This window comes from Ascaphus truei, chromosome 20 (assembly GCF_040206685.1).
Source record: "Ascaphus truei isolate aAscTru1 chromosome 20, aAscTru1.hap1, whole genome shotgun sequence".
Lineage (NCBI taxonomy): Eukaryota > Metazoa > Chordata > Amphibia > Anura > Ascaphidae > Ascaphus > Ascaphus truei.
This window is the reverse complement of record NC_134502.1, coordinates 30,643,091-30,668,728: the sequence shown is the minus strand read 5'-3', so window position 1 is coordinate 30,668,728 and position 25,638 is coordinate 30,643,091. Positions and strand designations below refer to the sequence as shown.

Sequence of the window (25,638 nt, the reverse complement as noted above, 5' to 3'; positions counted from 1 at the left end):
ATATAAATAAATACATACATATAATATAATCAGAGCAGGATGTAATTTCTCTTCAGAAGGACTTGGAGAGACTGGAAACGTGGGCAGGTAAATGGCAAATGAGGTTTAATACAGATAAATGTAAGGGTATGCATTTGGGATGCACGAATAAAAAGGCGACTTACAAATTAAATGGAGATATATTGGGGGAATCCTTGATGGAGAAGGATTTAGGAGTGCTGGTAGACAGCAGGCTTAGCAATAGTGCCCAATGTCATGCAGTAGCTGCAAAGGCAAACAAGATCTTATCTTGCATCAAACGGGCAATGGATGGAAGGGAAGTAAACATAATTATGTCCCTTTACAAAGCATTAGTAAGACCACACCTTGAATATGGAGTACAATTTTGGGCACCTATCCTAAGAAAAGACATTATGGAACTAGAGAGAGTGCAGAGAAAAGCCACCAAATTAATAAAGGGGGTGGACAATCTAACTTATGAGGAGAGGCTAGCTAAATTAGATTTATTTACATAAGAAAAGAGGCGTATAAGAGAGGATATGATAACTATATACAAATATGTTCAGGGACAATACAAGCAGCTTTCAAAAAAACTATTCATCCCATGGGCAGTACAAAGGACTCGGGCCATCCCTTAAGGTTGGAGGAAAGGAAATTTCACCAGCAACAAAGGAAAGGGTTCTTTACAGTAAGGGCAGTTAAAATGTGGAATTCATTACCCATGGAGACTGTGATGGCAGATACAATAGATTTGTTCAAAAAAAGGTTGGACATCTTTTTAGATGGGAAAGGTATACAGGGATATACCAAATAAGTATACATGGGAAGGATGTTGATCCAGGGATTAATCCGATTGCCAATTCTTGGAGTCAGGAAGGAATTAATTTTTCCCCTTAATGGGGTTTTGTGTTTGCCTTCCTCTTGATCAATAAGTAAGTATAGATATAGAATTAAGTATCTGTTGTCTAAATTTAGCATAGGTTGAACTTGATGGACGTACGTCTTTTTTCAACCTCATCTACTATGTAACTATGTAATTTATAAATAAATAAAGGCACCTCTATTCATTGTGATTTTTTTCTCTGGATATTATTATTTTTATTAAATTATTATTATTTACTCCTGTTTTTTTTTTGCTCTTTCTTTTCTTTCTGATTCCTGTGTGGCTCATCCTGCTCCATGTATCTACTTTCTATTGATTTGTATCTATCAGTAAACATGCTCCATTCTGGTTTATAAGCATTATGACATTAGGAAAAGTAGTCCCTGCCTCGAAGAGTTGTCAAACGAAACCATCAAAATAAAAGCACTTTGTTGTGCCACTTTCTACATCTACCAGTATCTGTGTCCCCTCTTTTCCCTCTAGACACCCTTGTACATCTTCTGGGCGCCGAGGTTGGGAGACACAGGTATAGATCAATAGGTTATAGACATAATAAGGCTAAACGTTTTTATTTACAATTCATCTTTTCTTCCGTCTTTTCGTGTACACCGATAATTCATTAAGGCTGCCCTGATCTCCTTGTTCCGCAGGCTGTATATAACGGGGTTAAATAACGGAGTGGCCATGGTGTAGAGCAATGAAAGGACCTTGTTCGCGGCCAACGAATCTCCATTGGAAGGAACCACATAAAGAGTAACCAGTGTCCCAAAAAATGTGCACACAACAGCCAGGTGGGAGCTGCAGGTAGAGAAGGCTTTGCGTCTCCCAGTGGTGGAGGGGATCCTGAAGATGGTGACGAAGATAATGGCATAAGTAACAGAGATGAAAACAACTGGAAAGAGAGTTATCGGGGTGGCTAGCAAAACGTTTTCCATTTCCACCACAGACGTGTCTGAGCAAGACAGTTGTAAAAGGGGGGCAAAATCACAGAAGAAATGGTCAATGACATTTGGACCACAAAACTGTAACTTACTTACTAGAACAACAGTCACCAGGGATATCAGGAAGCTCAAGAACCAACACCAGAAAACAAGGTGAAGGCGAAGGTTGGTGCCCATAATGGAGACATAACGCAGTGGATGGCAGATGGCCAAATATCTGTCATAAGACATCACCGTAAGAAGGAGGCACTCTGAGGCCAACGCGACACCGAAGAACTGAAACTGGGTGATGCAGCCAGTGACTGATATGGTGTCTCCTCCTCTCCATATGACACGTAGCATCTTGGGGACAATATCTGTGGTCAGTATGATGTCGGACAAGGAGAGGTGGCTGAGGAAGAAAAACATGGGATGGTGAAGGCTCGGACTTGCAGACACCAATGCCACAATCATGACATTTCCGGTTAATGTCACACCGTACAGCATAAGGAACAAAACAAAGAGGGGGATCTTGAAGTTGTGAAGCCGTTGAAATCCCAAAAGAAGTATATCTTTGACCACAGTCTTGTTTTCTCCACCCGTCAGCTGCTGAGGAAATAAAAATAGGACCTTATTGGAAAAATAACCTTCAATAGGGTTACAATGCTACTTTGTGTTATTTTAACACATACTTTTCTACTATCACAGACTACTTCAATATCACTCCAAATATATAAAGCCCAATATATCAAAATGTACTACAGTGTGCTAAATGTCCTATAGATGTAGCAGGCTCCAGTGTTCCAACTGGTGGAATATGGTGGAATATGATGAGGTTTTCTGCACCAACACTGCGATATTTACTAGTGAGCAGGAAAACTCAAGGGCCTAACTACAGTGTTTTGTATTTAATTTATAAACCCCTTCTCCAAACACAGTCCATAAAAAGTTTACATGTTTCCACTACTTATGGATCAGTCAGCACTCAATAGCCCATATTTATCAAGATGACCCCTTGTGGCACCTTAAGACATTCAATTGAATGATACATGAGGTGCCTTCAAACATCAGATCGTGTCTTTAAGAATAGCACTGCATAGTAACTTTGTCCCTGAGGGATACAATACCGTAAAGATAAAAGACTATTTATTTATTTTTAAAATATTTTACCAGGAAGTAATACAGTGAGAGTTACCTCTCGTTTCCAAGTATGTCCTGGGCACATAGTTAAGACAAACAATACATGGTTACAAACACAGTTACATAAATGAACAGGACATACAGGATATACAAGACATTGCATGCACGGTTAGAGATAATATATATTATAGGCGTATGTAACAGCTACAGACCAGATTAAAATGTGAGACAGCTTTAGTTATGAAAGAACATAGACTGATGGTGGATGTGAGAGTCTCCAGTAGACTGTTCCAGTTTTGGGGTGCACTTGCCCAGAAAGTATTTGAAGGCAAAACAGGAAAAATGAACTTTGCGCCTAGACTCGAGTGATGACCAATCTAGTTCTTTGAGCATTTGGCAGTGATGTGTGTTGTAGTTGCATTGGAGAACAAAACGGCATATTGAATTGTACAGGGTGTCAAGATTGCTAAGATGGGTTTGGGGTGCCGAGCCGTATACTATGTCTCCATAGTCGATAATTGGCATTAGCATCTGCTGTGTGATACGCTTTCTGACCAGCAGGTTTAGGGAGGATTTGTTCCTATAAAGTACACTTAGTTTGGCATAGGTATTGGTTGTCAGGGTATCAATGTGCATCACAAATGTTAAGTGGGAGTCAAACCATATGCCCAGGTATTTAAAACTAGTAACAAGTGTTAGGGTGGTGTTAGCGTTGGTTCTGGGGCTTGTTCTGCGATATAACAGTGATCTTAGAGAATAAGCCAATTTAAGCACTAATGGCGCCTATTCTAGTACTTCCGAAGATGTCAGTGCGAAACCGCGCGGTTCGGCGTGTTCAGAAGAAGTAGCGGAATGGAATGTGAGACAAATATCCTATTCTCTATCGCAAATCGCATCTTTCAAACCGCGTCTACAAAAACTGACAAAGCGCCCGGTTTAACCGCCAAACCGCCCGGATTCGTACGTGCTTTAGAAAAGGAATGACCTGAGGTGGCGCTGACTCCATCCCCAGTCTGACTTACGAGGTTTTCTCTCTCAGCTGAACCCCATATTTCCGGCTGTAGATGTAACTCACTATACTAATATCGCCAGCCGGAGGTGGCGTGAAAAAAAAAACGTTTTTTCCGAAGCGGTTTGCATAGCGGAGCTACGACAATCAACATTTTAGTTAAAAAAAAATGCAAATTAGATGCTATTTTGACAAACTGATCGGATTGGCAGAGTCAGAGTGAAATTTGGGGGGGGGAGGGGGAAGTGTGAATAGACGTACTGGGGATAATAGTCAGAATGTTAAGTGACTATAAAAGGCATAACTGAGAAACCTAGAAGTCAGACCCTTCAGAAATGTGGAAGGAACGTTAGTGGTTCGTAGTGTCCATTTTGCCGCTAACAGTGTGGAAATAACAGGACAGGCTTTAGCCATCTTGATTAGAGTGGTCTGAAAATTGGCTATCCCCGCTTAACACCCCCCCTCCACCACCCCATGAAATAACATCCCAGACATATGGATGGTTTGGAGCAGAGGGGATAACTCACTTTCACATCAATGTATGATATTATCCATTTATTTTTTACTTATATCAACGTGTGGCCTAAACGTCTTTGCGTGTCTGCTATTTCCTAAAAAAAAAGGACTTTAAATTAAAATACACATTTTAATGTCTCAATCATTTCACTATCTCTGAGTTGAGTGCTATCCAAACGCAGCGCTTCCCTTGCATCTGCAAGTGTTTGTTCTCAGTGATTATTAAGTTCCCTCTAGCACCCCTACAATATATACAATATATTAGACTGTAGCAAGAGTTCCTATTCCCTCCAATAAAGACTATTTTGGACCGTAATGTACTTTTAGTATCATGAAATAAACTCACTATCCTTTTTTTTTTCTCAAGCTAATTGTATTTTTAAGATTCACCTGGTTTGAAGAAGACTTGGTTGACCATCCAGGTGGCCACTGAACCAGCTTGAGAACGTTGCAGACAACCTGCTACATTGCGGTGGAATAGCACCGAAGCGCCTACCTTCAGTTACTGTATAAAGCAAATCACTTCCGAGATTCACTGTACTTTAAGCAAACAAGGGTGGGGAGCGGTGAAGGTCCTTGTAACAAAGGAGAGAGAGGGAGTAGATGGTACGATACCTTTCATTGGCCCAATAAGTAGTTGATATGTAACAAGCTTTCCAACCTCTCTGGGTCCTTCATTAGGCCTTTAAGTTGCTCTTAATTGTTGAATTCCGCATAAAGAATCCCTTTTGATTATTTGCACGCAAATTAAAAATCAGATGGGCAGGTGGCAAACTTTAACATAAATATGAAGGAATTATTAATAATAAATCACCCTGGGGCGAAAAAAAAACACCAGAAAAATATCCAGCAATCTTCCAAAGTTTGGGCGTTTGTAATAATATTAAGCACGCGTACATCACCCCTTAAATCTCTGACCACTATCTCCAGTTACTGTACTATCAGATTATGAAAGCACGCTGAATCCTTTTTTGTGGGGGGGGGGGGGGTGAGGGGGGGGAGGGAGGGAATGGGGGGGGGGAAGGGGAGTGTAAAAAAAGATGAAAACTGCATTGAAATTATTCTCTGTACTTTTGTGTATTTAATTAGTCTCACCACCGGTTTCATAGGGTAACTAGTATTGGTGTAATAAAAGCTGAGGCGACATTAATTTAATGTTGAGCCCCTCTCTTCATCTCCCTTATTATTATTATTATTATTATTATTATTATTATTATTATTATTATTATTATTATTTCTGTATCATTATTATAGCACAGTTAACCAATGAATCTAGCTCTAATTATCACTGAGAAAACGTGCTTACATACAATGTATTGCCCTGAACATGTGTCCTGTTGGATATTGGACCACTTGGTTTTTTTTATGCGGTATGATTGAACCTTTGTCTTTAAAAAACAAAAAAACAAACACTAATTGATGAGAACTGGAACCCAAATGCCCACCCACAATTACATCTGATACACCATCCCAAATTGACAATGGGAATATACTAACAGAAATGGACCGGACAGCCACCTCAGAGTATACAGAATAACCCACTTGAAGACTCCCTCACCAATTGCTTGAGAGATTCCTATTGAAGAAAAAAATAAGTCACTCGCGCTGCTGAAGAACAAGTATAGAACAAAAAAGGGGGGGTCACTGCATAAGACGCAGTGATTCCCCCAGAACACCTTTTATACTTGGTACACTCTCCTTAGGCCTCGGTCCCGCTGCGCTCGTTGGCGCGGGCGGCGGGTCGCGAGTTCCCCACCAGCAGGGGAATCCTCGCGAGCCGGTCCCGGTCCCCACTGGCTGCACAGAGCACTACACGCTGTAGCGCGTCAGCCGCTGGAGACACCAGAGAATGGTGTTTTCTAGCTTTGACGCGTGACGTGTGTGGCTGTGAGCCAATGGGGAGGGGATGCTTCGGGAGGAGGAGAGGCTTCGGGAGGAGGAGAGGCTTCGGGGAGCGGGGAGGAGTGTGGGGGGAAAGCAGGTGAGTGCCTTTCTCTGTGTGTGTGTCTGAGTGCCTGTCTGTGTGTGTATGTGTCTGAGTGCGTGAGTGCCTGTCTGTGTGTGTGTGTGTGTGTGTGCCCGAGTGCCTGCCTCTGTCTGTGTGTGTGTGTGTGTGTGTATGAGTGCGTGAGTGCCTGCCTGTGTGTGCGCGCTTGTGTGTGTGTATGAGTGCGTGAGTGCCTGCCTGTGTGTGTGTGTGTGTGTGTATGAATGAGTGCCTGCCTGTGTGTGTGTGTGTGTGTATGAATGAGTGCCTGCCTGTGTGTGTGTGTGCGCGTGTATGAATGAGTGCCTGCCTGTGTGTGTGTGTGTGTATGAATGAGTGCCTGCCTGTGTGTGTGTGTGTGTGTATGAATGAGTGCCTGCCTGTGTGTGTGTGTGTGTGTATGAATGAGTGCCTGCGTGTGTGTGTTTAAACTTACCTTCCAGCTCCAGCCCGAGTCCGTGGAGGGAGGGGGGGGAGAGTAGCGGGTCCCTCCGCTCAAGCCACGCCCCCCCTCCCTGTCAAACCGCCCACCTCCCGCCCACCTCCCGATCAAACCTCCCACCTCCCGCCCACCTCCCGCTCCGGCTCCCGCTCCCTACAGACCGCAGATCGCGGTCTGTGTATCTCAGCGCACCGCCTGTCAGCAGCGCAGGTGCGCTGACTCTGGGAGCGGGGCCTTAGCCTTAGTCAGTAAAGATCAAACTGACATTAAGACAATGCAGCTCGTTTGCAGCTTTAGCACAAGAAACTAAAGAGAACCCCTTATAATTAACAGCTGTGCAATTAATTTTTATTTTAAATCTAAACGTTAAAAATGGAAGGGGTATGTCTACACATACATAACACAGACACTGTACATACATGAAACACACACATGAGTTTGTGGTATCACTAATAGTGTAGATTAGAGTCCAGTGACCTTCAGTAGATAAACTTAAGCTTCTTTTAAGGAGTAGTGATTTCCATGTGTCTACATCAGTGTGTTTGTTGCAGGGTATTGTCATTCACATTCTACACAAATACCTGATACAAGTGTCTCTTATAATCTGGGACTCTTTAATAGTGATTGTCGTAATTACACTACAGGAAGGTTCTTTATATCCTCTGTTATGTATTACTAATCGATTCTATAAATGTTCCGTTGCATAAATAGGTAATGCTACAATTCACGTGTCCTACATAGCGAAACAGGAGTATTATTGATTCTCCTCTACATGCTTACTCAAAATTGTTGATACAATAGCTGCAGTATAAAGAAACAAGCTCTCCGTCACTCTTGTATTTAAAGATTAAGCGTACCAGTTTACAAAGTCTTCCACTATAGTAGGTGGATAAGACTAGTTGGTATAAATAATTGCTTGCTTCTTAAGGCATACAGGTATGATCCAAGGGATGCAAAGTACCCCAATTACTGCACTCAATGCCTAATGTAGTGATATTTCAGGACTGTAATAGCCCTTCAGATATGATCTGATTGGCAATCATAAATGATCAAATGGACCAGGAAATATAGTAACACCAAAAAATAACAACATTGTATTACATCCAAATAATATGTTATGAACAGCATTGCATGGTAACACAGTTCTTTGTGTGTCTTGAGTCATTCAACATCTACCATTTAATGCCCTGCTGGTACATATGCATACTATATAGACATTATAATGAGCTAGTATTGCATACCAGAACACAGCATGGGAGGACATTATTCACTACTCACCCTTTCATTCTAAAGTCTCCTTACCATTTTATTCAGTTCACCATATACCCATCAACAAGCGTAATGTCTGCTATATACTATATATAATGTTTGGATAGGGGTGACTGAATGACCTTGTCCACATCACCATGACACAGAGGGATTTCATGCATTTCCTTTGTAAATACTTTATGTGATTGTGCATATTATAGAATTTGGATGTAATAAAATGTTGTTATTTTTTTTTGTTTTACTATATTTCCTGGTCCATTTGATCATTTATGATTGCCAATCAGATAATATCTGAAGGGCTATTACAGTCCTGAAATATCACTTCATTAGGCATTGAGTGCAGTAATTGTGGTACTTTGGATCCCCTTGGATCATATCTGTATGCCTTAAGAAGCAAGCAATTATTTATGCCAACTAGTCTTATCCACCTACTACAGTGGAAGACTTTGTTTCGCTATAGGACACATGAATTGTAGTATTACCTTTATAGAATCTTCCTTTTTTAACGTTTATATTTAAAATTAAAATAAATAATTGCACAAATATCAATTATAAGGGGTTCTCTTTAGTTTCTTCTGCTAAATCTGCTAAATCGGCAAACGAGCTAAATTGTCTTAATGTCAGTTTGATCTTTATTGACTAAGGAGAGTGCGTTGGGTCTAACAGGGTTTCTTGAGAGATTCCTACAAGGATTCCAGGACATCCCTGCTTCTGCCTGAACCTGCCACCCATGACTAACTCCATGTCCACATTAGCTATTAAGCAGCCATGATTGTTACCTGTAGATTCATTGCCACCCTTGTGATGTCCCCCATTAAAACCCTCTCCAGTTTCTCTTCCAACCCTAGAGACGTGTTGATCACCCCAATTACAAAGGACACCCTTCTTACCAGGTTCCTGGGATCGCGCAAAGACGTGGAGACGAATGTCTTCATCCCACGTGCCGCAGTCGCTATTTGGAAATAGTCAATATTTTCAAGCTGACCAAATGATGGCCAGATAGCAATGAACGAAGAATGTGATCCTGCAGAGTTGGCCGATGAGACTGAAGGAGACCTAGGCACAGATCTTCAATGCAAAAGCAGAACACATTTCTACGATGTTGACTAGAACAGCGATAAATTAGAGACTGTAATGTCCGCAAGCATCTCGTTCAAGGTCCCTTTTATATATTTTCACGGGAATACTGTAGTAGGAATCTAATTGTGTAGGGAACTGAGAGGAAGCCCTCTTGGGTATAATTCCAATTAGTACAGAAAGAAAAAAATATATAAAGAAGATAATGACAGCTGTTTCTGAACTGTTACTTCATGTGTAATTAACCCATTGTCGGTTAAAGAACATGGGTAAATATAGAGGTTTAATTCCTGCCAAATTCAAAGTTGTGCTAAATTCAACAAATAAAAAGAAAATGACAAATTACACTTACAGTATCAATTTATTATATTAAGAGAGAAAACACTTATTGAGGGATGTTGTGTGGCAGTGCTCTGATTGGCACTATTGAAATTCAATGAACTAAAAAATCAACTAAATAAACAGTTAAACCAGCCCACATAATGGACATCGGGATTTTCCTCTGTGTGCCGCCATGTTCAGTGTTCTGTATCTCACTGTTGGCCAGTTGTTACCTCTTGTGGTGTAATTGATGGTTCTGCCGGTGGCAGGTACCCAGTGGTAACTAACTACAAGAGGAGGTGTTTGAAAAGAATGGGATTTCAATATTTTATTTTTGACATTGAGATTCATCAGCAGTGATATACACCCCCATTGGTGTTTGCATGTTATGTGACATCACATTCATGTCTATGACATCTTGAATTTCCTGTACCACAAATGACATCTCCAAAGTGGCAACATGACAACTTCCTGTTTGTTTGTTTTTTTGTTTCATAACTTCATCATGCTGTCAAAAAATAAACACACATAGAACAATACTGTGTGGCCATCAGGTTCGGCTTCATACCAGTAACCAATAAAAGCTATGATGTCATTGGAAATTAAATTAAATAAGGGACAGCCTTAAGGGCAAAGCGAGCAAAGTGACTACCTTGGGCCCAGTAACTTCGGGGGCCCTGTGCTACCCCCTCGCCCTCCTGTCGGTGCCAGGATCCAACTTCCACCCAAGCAGAGGGGGGGAGCTGGAGACAGGAGTGCAGGCAATACAACCCCCCTCTCGTCCCTCCCGCTCCCTCCAGCTCCAACTACCGGTCGGAAATTGGATCCCGGGCGCCGACAGGAGGATGAAGCGCAGGGGCCACCGAACTGGCCGTGGCAACGTGATGTCCCGTGGTGTTGCCATGTCTACGTGATGTCACATGACGTCGTGACATCATGTCACCATGATGCTGCCAGAGGAGGGCTTCTAGGCATGTCCCTTTTTTTAACAGGGGTAGCATACCGCCTTGGGCACCGCAAAGCCTTAGGCTGCGTCCATGATGGAATGATGTTAAAGTCTTTAACGAGGGTGAGTCTGACGCACTACTCGGCAAAAACTATATTTGAATTCTGTCTCTAAATCATTCCTTGAGGTGTCTCTTAATTAAATTCAACATGTAACACCTAGCCAGGGCAACCGCCTGTTTAGAAATACCGTTTGTATTAATGGGCCTCACATGTGCTAATTCAGCTGGCTGGGCTGAACTTAATTCCTATATTTAAAGTAGCATGTTTTTTTAAGTAGCATGTAGTGTGGTGTTGAATAGGGAGTTCAACAGGAATGAAACAAGCGGACAACACAACGCAGTTTGCTTCATGCTGCCTGCTATGCAGCTCTGTCCCTATTGGCTGCCTGTGCTATTTAGTGTCAGCCCCTCCCCCGGAAGTGTCTGGGCATAATTCTGGAATCACTGTGTTCCTGGACACCGGTGCTTGCCAGAAGCACTTCTGCTTTTGCCCTTCCTGTTCCTGTGTTGAAGCACTGGATCCCCAGCGTCTATAGCTTCTTGTTCCTGTAAGCCTCTTCCAGCCGGAGGTGATTCCTGTGCTGAAGCCCCTGTGTTGAAGCTTCGTGTTTCTGTGACCTCTATCCAGAGGCCTTTCCTCGTGCTGAAGCGCCTACGCTGAAGCTTCCTGGTTCCTGAGGATCTCTGTAACAGGGGAGTAATCCCTGTTCAAGTAATGTGCCTGTAATCTAGCAGTGTGGTGGTTAACTGCTGGTAGTCAATTAATAAACACCACCTGTCTGATTGCTTACAAAAGCCTGTCTGTTGAGACAGGAAGTGACTCCTTAGCTCTGAATGAGAGCTGACCTTTGGAGAGACAGAGCAGTGTTCTTGAGTCTCCCAGGATAGACTGACCAAGAGAACACACATCTCTAGAGCTGACCGGTCTTGAGCTCTGCCCAGCATAGCTGATTGCAAGACACCAAATAAGACTTCTAAACCTGGATGCTGATATTTTCTGTGCACGCACGGGTGCGGTTCCAGGAGAGCAGAGAAGCTTACTCTACAGCAGCTAACAGATAAGACTTTCATTATTAAGAGACTGCTTATATCTGCTTATTTCATGCTATATGTTTTGGGGCTGCGGGACATGCTTGACTAAGGGAGATGTGAATTAATTGCATAGGATTTCACTAGAAATACTCCCAAGTGAATAGAAGCTTTGTTTCCCCCCCTGTGTTTGGATGATTTCCTGATGAAAAGGAAAAGGCACAATAAAGCCTTATTATAATTTCACCTTATAAAAGTCTCCACTTGTGTACCTCTGTGAACGTCCGTCTACAATTTCCCATGCTGAAGTATCTCTGCTGTATTCCCTGCACTATAGCTGCTCGGTCCTGGAGACCTTCCCTCATGCTGAAGCGTCTATGCTAAAGTGCCTACACTGTAGCTCTACGCTGAAGCTCTTTCTTGAAGCCTTCCTGTTGCTAATTCCTGCCTGTGACCTCGACCTTTGCTCCTGTGCCGCCTGACTTGACCCCAGCCTGTGACCTCTGCCATCGCTCCTGTGCCGCCTGCCTTGACCCCAGCCTGTGACCTCGACCTACACTCCTGTGCCACCTGCCTTGACCCAAGCCTTGATAAAGTTAACTCTGCCTTTTCCAACCCCGACCTGGCTATCCACGATGACGGAACCCGCAATCTGGACCTGGCTTTGTGTTCTAATGTCGGTGTTTCACTATCCCCACCTCAGCCATGCGTTCCGGTCCTTGTTTGTGGTAAGCATGAATGTTACAGGGACATCATCATTGACTGTTTCTTTCAGGAGGGCTGTTATTTATCATTTCAAGACATCTCACTTTCATACCATATTACCCACTGCAAGAATTCCTGTACTGTATGTTTATTCTTGGACATTATTATTGATTTATTCTGTTCCGGAACTCTTAGAGCACACATTATCCTCCCTTTGAAGTGACTTTTTAAGCATTTGGGTAAGCCCATAGATAAAGGACTCCTTTTTTATAACAAGTTTATGCAATAATAAACAGGAGAATAAGTGAAAGCTTTATAGGGCTTGAGTCAAATAGTTTGGGATACCTGAAAATGAGAAGAGATCGGAAAATTTGTTGCCGAAATTCGAGTCCAACACAGATTGACGAGTTTTGTTCATCCATGGATTTCCATAGATTCGTTTCAAAAAGACAGATTCTTATTTTTCCTATTGCTGAAAATCAGTCTGACCGATTCAGAATCCGAACCTACAGCCGGAATCTGAATCCGATAAACAGAATCGGAATCTTATCTATCCATTATTGGATCCTGTAGAAACCCGCTTCGTGGACCGGATTTACGTTAAATCCGCGGATTTTCCTCAGGATTTTAAGACCAAATCTGATCGGGGCGCCAAGGTCCGAAGTCAGGTTTCCCCAACTTTAGCGCGCACGGATTCTTTACAATCAGACCACGGGGCTCGGATTCTCGGCGCCACGATCGGATTAGATTTTAATAGTCCCCCTCCCATGTTTAACAGATGTAGCGAGACTTACTGTTTTCAGCACTGGGGAAAGCTGCGGAACTCCAATATGCGCCTGCCCTGGAGAGAGGATTATCGCTGCTGGGTTTTGATCCAGAAGCATGGACCTTCCCCGCACAGCACGACTGCTCCAGCACTATCTCCGGCTTTAAGCTTTTTCATGCTACATCTGTACGTTGTTTTCTTTCAAAGCTACACCGGAGGTGGTAGGGACAGTCCTCCCCCATGTTACTTATCCCCATGTCACTCTCTCTCCCCTATGTCACTCTCGTATCTTCCCATCTTACTCTCTTCTCCAATCATGTTACTCTTTTCTCTCCCCATGACCCTTTATGGTGTGCGGAATAAATAAAGCCTTCGGAGAAGAATCCCTCCATGAGATAGCGTTGGCTATCCCTCCATCAGATAGCGTTGGCGTATTTACATCTGTTAAAGGGAACTTATCCTGAAACATTATGGACTGGCTTATTTAATAACGTGCGGTATTGCTGATCCGGCACTGCCAAACATCACTCTTGCACTTTATTGAATAAGCCTTTATATAATAAATCTGGTCTCTACCTCACTTTATATTCACTAATCCCCACACTGCTAATGTAACCAGTAACATATACTGGTAATGTATGACTGTGCTTTTTTTTGGATAATCATTAAAAAAATATATGTAATCAAAGATACTGTATACGTTAGCTATATTATTGTCCTTTTGAATTGTATGCTTTATACTTCCTTTATAAATCCTGTACAAAGGATTGAACTTTAAGTTTAGCAGCTAAATCAGTAATGTCGTTCTCTTTCCGAGTTTTATTTAAAAAGAAGAACTTCTCCTTATATAGGGGCATTTTATCAGAGCCGCCTTGATCTCCTGATTTCTCAAACTATATATAATTGGGTTGAAAAGAGGGGTCCCCACGGTGTATAGAAGGGATATGACTTTATTTACATTAAATGACTGTCCTCGGGATGGTATTATGTAAATAGCTATTATAGTCCCATAATATGTTCCCACAACAGTCAGGTGGGAGCTGCAGGTGGAGAAGGCTTTCTGTCTCCCAGTGGTGGAGGGGATCCTGAGGATGGTGAGGAAGATGGAGACATATGTGGAAGTGATGAAGACAAATGGGAAGAGGGTTAGAGGGAGCGCTAAGACAATCTGTTCTAGTTTTACAATGGAGGTGTCTGAACAAGAGAGCTCCAGGATAGGATCAAAATCACAGAAGTAATGGTCAATGATATGGGGACCACAGAACTGTAACTGGCATATAGGAATAAGCATGGGTAGTATTACCATAAATGCTATCAGCCAAGACCAGGTAACCAGGTGGAGACTAAGTCTGAGGTCCATGATGGAGGTGTAATGCAGAGGGTTGCAGATGGCCAGGTACCGGTCGTAGGACATCACTGTGAGAAGAAGACACTCTACAGCTGCTGAAACACCATGGAGGTATATTTGTGTGAAGCAACCAGTAACATGTATGGTGCCCCCTCCATTCAACACAACACGTAGCATGGTAGGGGCTAGGTTTGTGGTAAGTAACATGTCAGACAAGGACAGGTGACAGAGGAAGAAGTACATTGGGGATTTAAGGCTTTGGCTGGTTGACACCAATATGATGATCAGCAGGTTTCCAGCTAATGTTATGATGTAGACCACGAGAAACAGAATGAAGAGGGCGACATTGAAGGTTTGAAAACTTTGAAACCCAAGAAGCAGGAATTCTGTGACCATTGTCTGGTTCTCCTCCAGCATATCCTGCAGAGAAGAGAAGGGGTGAGAAAATAAGGACATTTTTTAATAGCTCTTCACATCCAAAGACATCTACAGTACTTCAGAAGGTTATAGTTAGACATAATACTTACAAACCATCTGGAGAAACTGATATGAGGTCCGGAACGTTAAGCAAGTTACGTCCAGGAGGACCTCTCACGTGGTTCCATTGTAACAATAATATCAATAAAAACATTGAATTGTATGTTACAAAATGTCGTCACGGAATGATCTCCTCGTGCAGAGTGGCATCAACCCTCCAAGAAGTGTTTATAGAGACATTTACAAACAATTCTTTCAAAGTGCAGGCCTCCTCTCAGATAGAGATACAAAGTAGAGCTCTACTCACAAGTTCATAATGAAGTTCTCCATTTAATGTGACCGCCAAGAACAGTGGAATGACAATTTATTTTTCAGGTCCCATGTGGACCTTTCATCGTTGACCTGATGGAAGGTGCATATGGGACCTGAAACTGTTCTTGGCTATCACATTAAATGGAGAACTGATCCTTGTGCTGGCCAAACCAGTGGAAAATATCCCTTCCCCCCATGAAGAAACTGATCTCTCTCATTCTAACCGCGGCGAGATGTTCCTTAGCTGCGGCTTAGAACAAGATTAAAGCCCCATCAAGAGGAACGGAGCACAAAAGAATAAAGAAAGTTATGTACATGGAGAAGCTAAGTGCCCAACTAAACCAAACCACGGATCAGTTCTACCGAACATGGGAGCCTTGGCTCCAAAGATAAGTAAGCAGCAGTAGAGTAAGTCCAGTACGAATCATTGTATTAAGTCCCCCCCCCCATCCCCACCCCCTCCCTTTCTCACCCCCCCCCCCTCCTTCCAACTACACCTTTTTCTATCTTATCTCATCTATCCACTTTAAGTTCACACCTGGGACTACGGAGTAGCAGCTCACTGTTAAGAAACGACAGGAACATGGATCCATATTCATTCCAATGGATCTTAATAGTGTATGAAAATATTTCATATAATGTGTGCCGCCGTTAATGTGATGTTCCTCTTGCAATGTAAAGATGTGTATGTCTCAAAAAAATACAATTAAAAAAAAGATTGAAACAAAAGGAGAACATCATTATGAACTTGTGAGTAGAGCTCTAGTAGGGCTCTGGTTTTTAATACGGGGATGGAAGAAAGGAAAGAAGGAATACAAATCAGTGCAAACTTCTCGAATTGTTTCGTTTTTGATCAGAAAATCAATTCTTCTTAAAACTAGAGCAAACGTAAAAAAAATGTAAAAAAATAAAAAATAAAAAAAATGGTCGAACAATTGAGTTTGTAAATGAAAATCTGGTTGCTTCATCATTTCAAGTCATCATTTTACTTTTCAGGACATCGGACAAGAAAATTCAACATTTAAGGTCACACACTGCCCTTCTTCAGGTGTGAACCCCCCAATTTGATACCACTTACCTGGAGATAGGCAGTTTGGGGCCTGAAATGTTGGATTTTATTTCATGGTATCCTGAAAAGTACACACACACATTCCCAGCTAGCTCAAACTCCTACACCCACCACATCATGAATATATACTGTATGTATGCCAAAATGAGTGCTGCTGAGCGTGGCAAATGCATACAACAAAAGATAAGAAACTTTACTAGAGGCATACCCCGGTTTAAGGACACTCACTTTAAGTACACTCGCGAGTAAGGACATGTCACCCAATAGGCAAACGGCAGCTTGCGCATGCGCCTGTCAGCACGTTCTGAACAGCAATACCGGCTCCCTACCTGTTCCGAAGCTGTGCGCAAGCGGGGAGACTATAGAGCCTGTTACACATGCGTTATTTATATCAGTTATGCACGTATATGACGATTGCAGTACAGTACATGCATCGATAAGTGGGAAAAGGGAGTGCTTCACTTTAAGTACAGTTATGCTTTACATACATGCTCCGGTCCCATTGCGTACGTTAATGCGGGGCATGCCTGTATTGTATTAACACATTCTTGGCTATCTTAGAAATGTGTGCTTTACATACAATATGGAGTTATTATATTAACAATTAGCTTATGGAATTTAAACCATCAGCCAATGGGTTTTGTTCATATCTATCCCCTATCAGTGACTATTTACCCACCTATTATCCATAGTACATTGGTATATGCTAATTTAGACTTACATGTCTTATAATCATACCAATTTGCTATTGGCAGTAGCTAATGTATACTCAGTCAGCCCTTATTTATAGGGACCACACATATCAAGTAGCCTCTACACTACACGCTATGTATTTAGGTTTTAAAAGAATTGAATATTGTTTTCCCAATTAAAAAAAATGTTATTTGGATTAATTAGTGGAGTTGAGTGCATCATATAGGATCTTTCTCTCCCTATACAAGTTTTAAGGTTGGTCAGGATTAAATCAGAAGGTTAACACCATTTGCATGGGAGGAGATGGCAGGGAGGCGTGGGTGAGAGCAGGTGTGTTTATGTCTGGGTTCGGGATTAGGCGAGATATCCCCAGCAGCAGGAAGGAGTAGAAAGAGGGTGTGAACAGAGATTTGTGACGGTGGTTTTTATTGAGCTGTATGGAAGTTGTTGGGAAAGAGGTGTATAAATAATGGTGCCGTGTATGGGCACCGACATAGATGGAGGGGAGGAGGGATGAAGAAATGTGGATAGGAGGGGAGTGGGGAAGTTGGAGAGAACAGAAACGTTTACAAAGGAGCGAGGAGACATTAAACAGAAAAAGCAATATGGAGGGCACAGTGAGATGCAGGATTAGAGACTAAACCAGGTATTGGAGGCTAGGAAGAGTACAAATTATCACAGCATTTAGAAAGTCAAGTTCTCACAGTTACAAGGTGGTAGTTGTTTTTGAAGTGCAGAACCCAGAACTTCTTGTAGAATTCAACTCCAATATTTACTCCACAGACCCTTTATCTGACACTATTAACTCCACAGACCCTTTATCTGACACTATTAACTCCACAGACCCTTTATCTGACACTATTAACTATACAGACTCTTTATTTGACAATTTGGGGTGACACAGCCATATGGTTCACAGCCAAGATAGACTCACTTAAATACTCTAACACACAGTCACTTGACTAACAATCAAGGGAAGGGGTCTGACTATTCTGCTCATACCAGGCAGATGTTAAGATAAAGTAAAGATAAATAGCAGATGGGCTTAATTTTAAAGAAGGGTTCCAATCAAGCCAACATACTGGGTTGGATACGCAGCATATGTTGCAAGATGCACGTGTTTTCTTCCAAAGTAAGTACCACATTGGCGTTATTGTATTATCATTCCCTGTACAGTATTGTATTTGTACTCTGAGTACCGTGTGAGCGCATAATAAATAAAGATATACACACATTCATACATGTACAGGTCCCCTCCCCCTCCATTTCTCACTATCCCTTCCATCCATGTATTGCCCTGTCTGCTTATTTGTACTGTTCCCCTCTGCCATTCCTTTTCTCCCTCGTCTGCCTTTAGGTTGTTATCTTGGATTTGACATCTACGCTATACACATGGAATCTTTTGCCCATTAGAACTTCCTGCCCTGAGGAAGAGAGAGAGATCTCTCAGATGCATGTCCTAAAATATCAATTGGTAGTCCAAATAAGAAAAGGTATAACTTAATACAGAAGTACTGTACGCATAGAAAGAAAGACATTTTAGTGCAACTCCTTATTTTTTTTATAAATCTTTGTTGTGCTGGTTTTACTCTATGTTTGCAGGCTGGGAGACTTTGATAAATTGATATAATGATCCATTTGATAATATCTATACTACAGTAGGACAGAACTCTGTTCAGGCACAAAGTTCACCTTTCCTGTCTTGCCTTCAAATACTTTCTGGGCAAGCTACCCACCTATCTGAACAAGCTCCTCACCCCTACCACATGCAGCACTTATCAGCTGAGATCTGACTCCAAAAGACTGTTCATGGTCCCAAGGTTCAGCAAAGTATCCGGCCGCTCCTCTTCCTCTTATCGTGCACCCCAAAACTGGAAGAACCTACCGGAGACTCTCACAGCCACCACCAGTTTTAGTTCTTTCAAAACTAAGGCTGTCTCACATTTTAATCTGGTATGTAACTGTTACATACGCTAATAACATATATTAGCTGTAACTGTGCATGCAATGTCTTGTATATAATGTATAACTTGCTCACTTATGTAACTGTGTATTTGTAACCATGTATTATTTGTCTTAACTCTGTGCCCAGGACATACTAGAAAACGAGAGGTAACTCTCAATGTATTACTTCCTGGTAAAACATTTTATAAATAAAATAAATAACTTCTACAGTACATGGTGTAGTCTATATGTATGGCAAATTTCATGTCTGTTTATCAAAGATCCCTGGCTGTAAAACTGGTGCAAATCCATTGGAAAACCATTGCACAAGTTTATCTAAGGATAAAATATCTTCCAATGGCGTTGAGCAGAAATAATTTTCTATAAGGCCCAAACAGGAATAATTTCCATTAATAAATCAGCCTGAGTTTAGCAGACTCTAAGACTCAGATAAATGGATGCAGTGGTCCCCTTTCTATTACCTACCCTAGGACAGGTCTCCTACATCATGTAGTCTACTTGAAGAATCACCTTGTCCTTCTGACCCACAACTCTGAAAGACAATAGCTGTATGTATCTTACCTCTGGCCCAAGCTGCCGTATCACACCATTATGCAGGTAGATGTTATATTCTTCATCCAGATCTCAGACCCATCGATGGTGCAGTAGGTCTCTGCAGGAAAAGGTCAGCAAGGCAGTAGTGTTGCAGGTTAGAAATTGAAGATCAGAAGATATCTCATGAGGATTCCCTGTGAGTTATTAAGAGGAGACATACAGGTACAGTAGGAATTGAGCACAATGTCTGAGGCTGTAACTGCTTCAGAGATCTTTATACCTTTCGTGAGCAGGTTTTTCACTTGAGACCTTTTGAGTATTTCTGGATGATGAGAACACCTGGGACTGGTATTGCATAGAGAATTCCATGACGTCCCCATGTGGGCAATAAGGAACAGTTTGCTGACAAACAATGCAAAGTTCCATGAACACATTAACCAATGGAAAAACTTTGCAGAAGTTTAGTATGTCTGATTAACTTGTCTATTGCCTGAGAGATCAGCAAAATGGATCAAGAAGGCCATTATACACCTGGAGTGGTGCTGTATTGTATATTTATTTAAATACTGGAGCCAACCATTGCTCAGATCCACAAAATGGTGCTAGAGCTAATCTTTAGCATGGAAATGAGCGGGAGTTAAGTCATGCTAATTGTCATGATAATATCACGAGATATTATGTATTTTAATCCATCTGGTGCCTCAGGGGTTCATTGTGCAACCAGTTAGATTTAAAAATACAATATTTGGAGTTTCTGACTTGTCATGAATCTGTTGGATTTAAAAAGGGACCTCAATTGAAGTTGGATTTGAAAGTACAAAGAGAGGGTTTATGGTATGATAACACTTTATGCAGGCTTGTTGGTAAAAACTGATATTTTCTGGAGGTAAGGGACATATGTTCTGCCAGAGAGGACCTCTGACATAAACAAAAGGTTTTGCAAAGCATTCTCTGGAGGGGGTTTATGGATTGCCAGGAGTGTGGAATTATCCTATGCCATCCCAAGATATGAAACATGGAATCAGGGACCGGACAGCGATGCTGACGTATACAGTGTGAAGGTGGGCAACATAATATGTCAATAAACAATAGGGTTCCACAGTAATCGAATGAGTTTTATTGTACAAGCATATGCAGGGAGACAGCTTTGGAAAGAGCTCCTTCCCAAAAAGACAACTGACAGTACATCTTATGCAGTTCCAGTGCGTAATACGCCCCTTAGGGGGGCCTGCTTAGTAAATGGAAAAATACTGAATTTATACACATAATGCTAAAAACCCTTATTTTATGCAAGCGACCTTTACTCTACATATTTCTGTCTACATCTGGGGGTTGTGGTTTAAACATTCTGCAGCCTTGGGTGCGCGGCTGCTGATAAGGAAAATGGCTACTGTCTCAATACGTCACATAATCTGAGGGTCGGATATTTCTGAGAATTGGTGGGGGCTAATTTCTACTGGGAGCGACTGCACAAACACCCTACTTGCACGCTTCTTTCATTCTGCATTTACTCAGAATGGCAAAACAGACAAAATGGAGGCTATGGTCAAAATGGCTGACTTGTGATCCTTTCCATGTGGCTGACACACGCCCCTGGGTGAGCCCCCCGCCCCCACACCTTCCTCACAACCACACATCCAATCTTCTCAACAGTTTTAATATTTGCTTTCGTGACAGGGAGACGGGCGCAACAGGACCAGATGTTGGAGGTTGGATGGGTACTGGGTCACAGATATTCATTTGTCGCTCAGGTTTAGTGGTAAGGCGGCCATGCGTAGTCTCGTTGCGTTCGGCCATGAGCGCCTGCATGTATTGATGTGACTAATTTTTTGTAGTAGAGTCTCATCCATCTCTACACCTCGTAAGGTGAAACATACAACCAGGAATGATTAGTACCATTGCACAATAATACAATGAAGATGCAAATAAACACTTAATGTGTACATAGTGAAACCTTATAATAAGGTGATTGATTTTGAGCACATAATGTATAAGAAAAGAAAACATGAGGAGGGGGAGGGAGGAGAGAGGGGAAAGGGGGGGAGAGAGAAGGGGGACACATGAAAATTCAACTCAGTGACCATATTGAAATGACATGGATTAGGTACATGAATATAGCATAAAAAGCATACTGTCAAAATCAACAGAATCAATATATATCGGAATCAGATATTGATCAGAATCATATATCGAGCATTTGAGGTATAACCAAACCCTACTCTCTGACTATTGGGAATGAAAAGAACGATGTATTAGAGAGGTATTAGTTTAGAAAATGGCTCACTCAACATTTAGACCGCAATAGGTCTTCAACATAAAGATCCAGAAAGCTTCTCGGCGGTTCAACTTGTTACCCCCTCTTTCTTTCAAGGTTACTCTCTCAATGGCCAGAAAGGAAAAATTGCCCAAACCAGCTTGACTACAAGCAGTGAAGTGTTTTGACACCGGATGAGAAAGATCTTTTTTCTTTCTCAGCCTTAGATGGTCCACCCCTCTGGTTTTAAGTGCTCTTGTGGTTCCCCCCATGTAGCGCTTTCCACATCCGCATGTCAAAACATATATTACATACAGTATTGTGTATCGCAATTTATAAAACTTTTTATTTGATATTTCTTGTTTTGGGTTAAAGGCACAAAAATGTGAGGCTAGTTTCCTGTATTGACATATTCTACATCTCCCCACATTTGTAAGACCCCGTAGCGTTAAAGATTTGTGTTCCACCTTTTTGTGTGGTAATATAACACATAAGATGTGATTGTCCTCGCTCATCTGGGACCCAACTCAACACATTTGCGTAGGTAGGAATCCATACGTAATATGTCCCAATGTTTATAGAAGATATGTTTCACTTGGTTACTACTGTACATCTGTTGTATTGAGATATAAACATGGGGATCTCCTCCTTGTCAACGGTATCAACAACTCCTTCTTTCCATCTGTCCCCATTCATGTGGGGATAAGGTTTGTTCTTATATTTATTTTTATACCTGTTTTTGCAATTGGTTCTCAGTCCCGTCCTGGATCTCCCTCCCCTTTGACCAAACAACGATTGTCTATCAAGGGGCTGGGATATCTTCAAAAGCCATTTGTATGCCCGCGTGTTTATAACCCCTCTGAATAAAGCGATCGCTCAATTCCCCAGACTGTCGGATACAATCATCCTGGGTAGAACAATTCCTCCTCAGCCTGAGGAATTGGCCCTTTGGGATTCCCTTGATAAGAGTCATGGAGGTGACAGCTGTCCGCTCTAAGAAACATATTTCTAGAGTTTGGTTAGCTAAAGGCTGGTGCTAAAAATATTGCAAGATGGATAAAAGCATTTTTTTCCTGCACAGTATTGTTACAGGAGGCCAGTTGCGGTCTCTGGGGGTCCCCATGGATGTCCGGGTGTCTCAGGGTGGTCCACGCGGGTGTCCGGGGGCTTCAAGCTGGTCCCCGTGGGTGTCCGGGGGGATCCAGGTTGTCCCCACGGGTGTCTATGGGTCTCCAGGTGGTCCCTGTGGGTGTACGGGGGCCCAGTGGTTGTCCGGGGTTCTCTGGGTGGTCCCTGCAGGTGCGGTATTAATCTTGTGCAGAAAAAGAAAATTGCAGTGCAATACATTCAAATAAATCCCCCCCCCCTCCCCAGCCCCAATACATAAGGTATAGTAATGGGCAAAACTACTATTATCCAGATATGAATAATAGTGCATTTGCCCATTCAAAATAAAACATTATTCAGCAGAAAGTAAATAAAACTTATTTTTTTACTAATAGTGTACGGGAGCAGGTGGTCTCCTTACCTGAACTGCTTTGATTTCAGCCTCGGGGAACCCCTGCTTCCAGAGTTACAGGCGCTGGTATGGGGGTGCCGGTATTCCTGCCATTTTTAAATCCTCTGCGTCACGTGGCCGGGTGGGGGGGGGGGGGGGGATTGAAATCCTGGAGGAGATACCGGCACCCCCATACCGGGGCCTGTAACTCGGGAACCAAAGGGGGTCCCCGAGGCTGAAATCAATGCGGTTCACCTCAGGAGACCCCCTGCTCCCGTACACTATTAGTAAAAATTACATTAAAGCAGCTTCATAACCTTAGCCGCTACAGTAATGAAATGCTTTCTTTTTGATTCATTGTTTTAATCCTAGTGTGCGGGAGCAGGGTGTCTCCTGAGCTGAACCGCATTGATTGCAGCCTCGGGGACCCCCTACTACATGAGATACAGGCCCCGGTATGGGGTTCCGGTATCCCCCTGCAGGATTTTAATCTCCCCGGTAACGTGACGTGGGAGATTTTTACATGGTGGGGATACCGGCACCCCATACCGGGGTCTGTATCTCGGGAAGTAGGGTGTCCACGAGCCTGAAATCAATGCGGTTCACCAGGATGAAAATGAATATTTTAACTGCACGATCTCCTGTTAGAGCCGTGCATGGAGACGCAGGCGTGCATGGAGACGCAGGCGTGCATGGAGACGCAGGCGTGCATGGAGACGCAGGCGTGCATGGAGACACAGGCGTGCATGGAGACGCAGGCGTGCATGGAGACGCAGGCGTGCATGGAGACGCAGGCGTGCATGGAGACGCAGCCGTGCATGGAGACGCAGGCGTGCATGGAGACGCAGGCGTGCATGGAGACGCAGCCGTGCATGGAGACGCAGGCGTGCATGGAGACACAGCCGTGCATAGAGACGCAGCGTCTCCATGCAGCTCTTGCAGGCTGCAGTTTAAACTATCAGTTGCCGCGATAGGAGTTATAGCACGATACCACTGATAAAAAAAACTGTTCGCACAATAGTGCATTTTTTTAACGAACTGTAAAAAAATGGCGTTTATTCTTAGTGAATACAGCTAAACCCCGTTACAGCGCGATCCGCTACAACGCGGATCGCTTATAGCGCGATGCAAGCGTGGCTCCCAATTTTTTTAATTTATGAAGACTTTACAACACGATTATTGGCGTCTTAAATACTTTATTGTACAATGCATACAATTGTACATTATCTCTAACGCGATCCGCTTATAGCACAATGTGATTCTTTGGAGCCCCAAGCAAAGCCTTATAAGGGGGTTGAGCTGTACCATTTTTACCCACATCTTTTAGTGCGCGATAAATCAATGCAAAGTCGCACGCCAATGCACTGACTTTATCACCGCTTTGTGCATAGGCCCCAAAGTGTTTCCCACCATCCAATAAACAAGTTTGCAAAAGAAGGGGCAACACTGGTCCCCATTGCTGTGCCCTGCTCCTGCAAATAACAGTTGTGATCAAACAAAAAGTAATTGTGAGTGAGTAAAAATAATATTGCATCTAAAATAAAAGCAGTGTTCAAATCCGGACCATCTGGACCCTCCAAGAAATGGCGGACACCTGCCAGCCCCAGACCGCGTTTGAAAATTGAATTCAAGGCGGTGACATCTAAAGTGACCCAAATGGATTTCGAGCCCCATTTGACTTCACCCAAATGGGTAAGTAGACCACCAGAATCCACAATAAAAGAAGGGGAGATTCCTGACATAAGGCTGCAAATAGCAATCCATGTATTAGACCGCCCATCTCCCAAAGATCCAATGCTAGACATTATTGGCCGACCAGGAAGGTCGACCAACGTCTTATGGATCTTTGGGAGATGGTGGAAAATAGGGATGACCGGACATGGATTAATGAGGAATTTGATTTCCTCTTTTGTCAAAACATTTGTGACTTTACCCAATTCTATAAAATCCAGGAAAGCTTTAAGATAGTCCTCAGTGGGGTCGGCTGGTAGTAGAGAGTAGATGGTTGCATCCCGAAGTTGGCGATGTTCCTCCTGAAAGTAGTTTGCCCTACTCTGGACTACCACCGCACGCCCTTTGACCGCGTTCTTTATTACTAAAGAGCTGTTGTCCTGTACGGTTTTAATTGCTATTCTTTCTTGTTTATTCAAGTTGTCATGGACAAAATGAGAGAAAGAGAATCCCTACATAGGATAGAAGATAGATTTTCCCCTTAGGTTAGATTTCCAATGACTAAAACTAGGAATTGGAGAGGCTTGGAGAGGAATTGGAGGCTTGGAGAGGCTTGGAGGTTGTGTCACTGTTCCTCCAAGAGCTCATCCATGTCCTATATTGTACATGATTCTTTAAAGGTAAAAAAAACCTGTCTTCATTGGCATGGGGGACAGAGATATCATACTTATCAAGTTTATCAGAAT

General features: G+C 42.6%; 2 protein-coding genes across 2 annotated transcripts; both read right to left on the bottom strand.

Moving 5' to 3' along the window:
- Positions 1-1,339: 1,339 nt before the first annotated feature.
- LOC142471160 (olfactory receptor 11A1-like) lies at positions 1,340-11,965 on the bottom strand. The gene is made up of 4 exons (XM_075577948.1): positions 11,873-11,965; positions 11,017-11,255; positions 8,946-9,234; positions 1,340-2,412 (listed from the first exon to the last, which is right to left on the bottom strand). Exons 1-4 carry the CDS (start codon positions 11,963-11,965, stop codon positions 1,456-1,458), a joined length of 1,578 nt encoding a protein of 525 aa, XP_075434063.1. The 3' UTR covers positions 1,340-1,455.
- A 1,929-nt stretch (positions 11,966-13,894) lies between these two features.
- On the bottom strand, positions 13,895-14,836 carry LOC142471159 (olfactory receptor 10A7-like). Its single transcript, XM_075577947.1, has one exon. The coding sequence runs from the start codon at positions 14,834-14,836 to the stop codon at positions 13,895-13,897; it is 942 nt and encodes a 313-aa protein (XP_075434062.1).
- Between the last annotated feature and the right edge of the window lie 10,802 nt (positions 14,837-25,638).

Excerpts from the sequence above, each read along its gene's own strand:
- LOC142471159 (XM_075577947.1), bottom strand. The coding sequence starts at position 14,836 with ATGCTGGAGGAGAACCAGACAATGGTCACAGAATTCCTGCTTCTTGGG.
- LOC142471160 (XM_075577948.1), bottom strand. The coding sequence starts at position 11,965 with ATGAGGGAAGGTCTCCAGGACCGAGCAGCTATAGTGCAGGGAATACAG. Across the intron at positions 11,256-11,872 it reads GTAGACGGACGTTCACAGAG|AGATCCTCAGGAACCAGGAA; the intron begins GTACACAAGTGG and ends CCCCTGTTACAG. Across the intron at positions 2,413-8,945 it reads GGGTGGCAATGAATCTACAG|CAGCTGACGGGTGGAGAAAA; the intron begins GTAACAATCATG and ends TTATTTCCTCAG.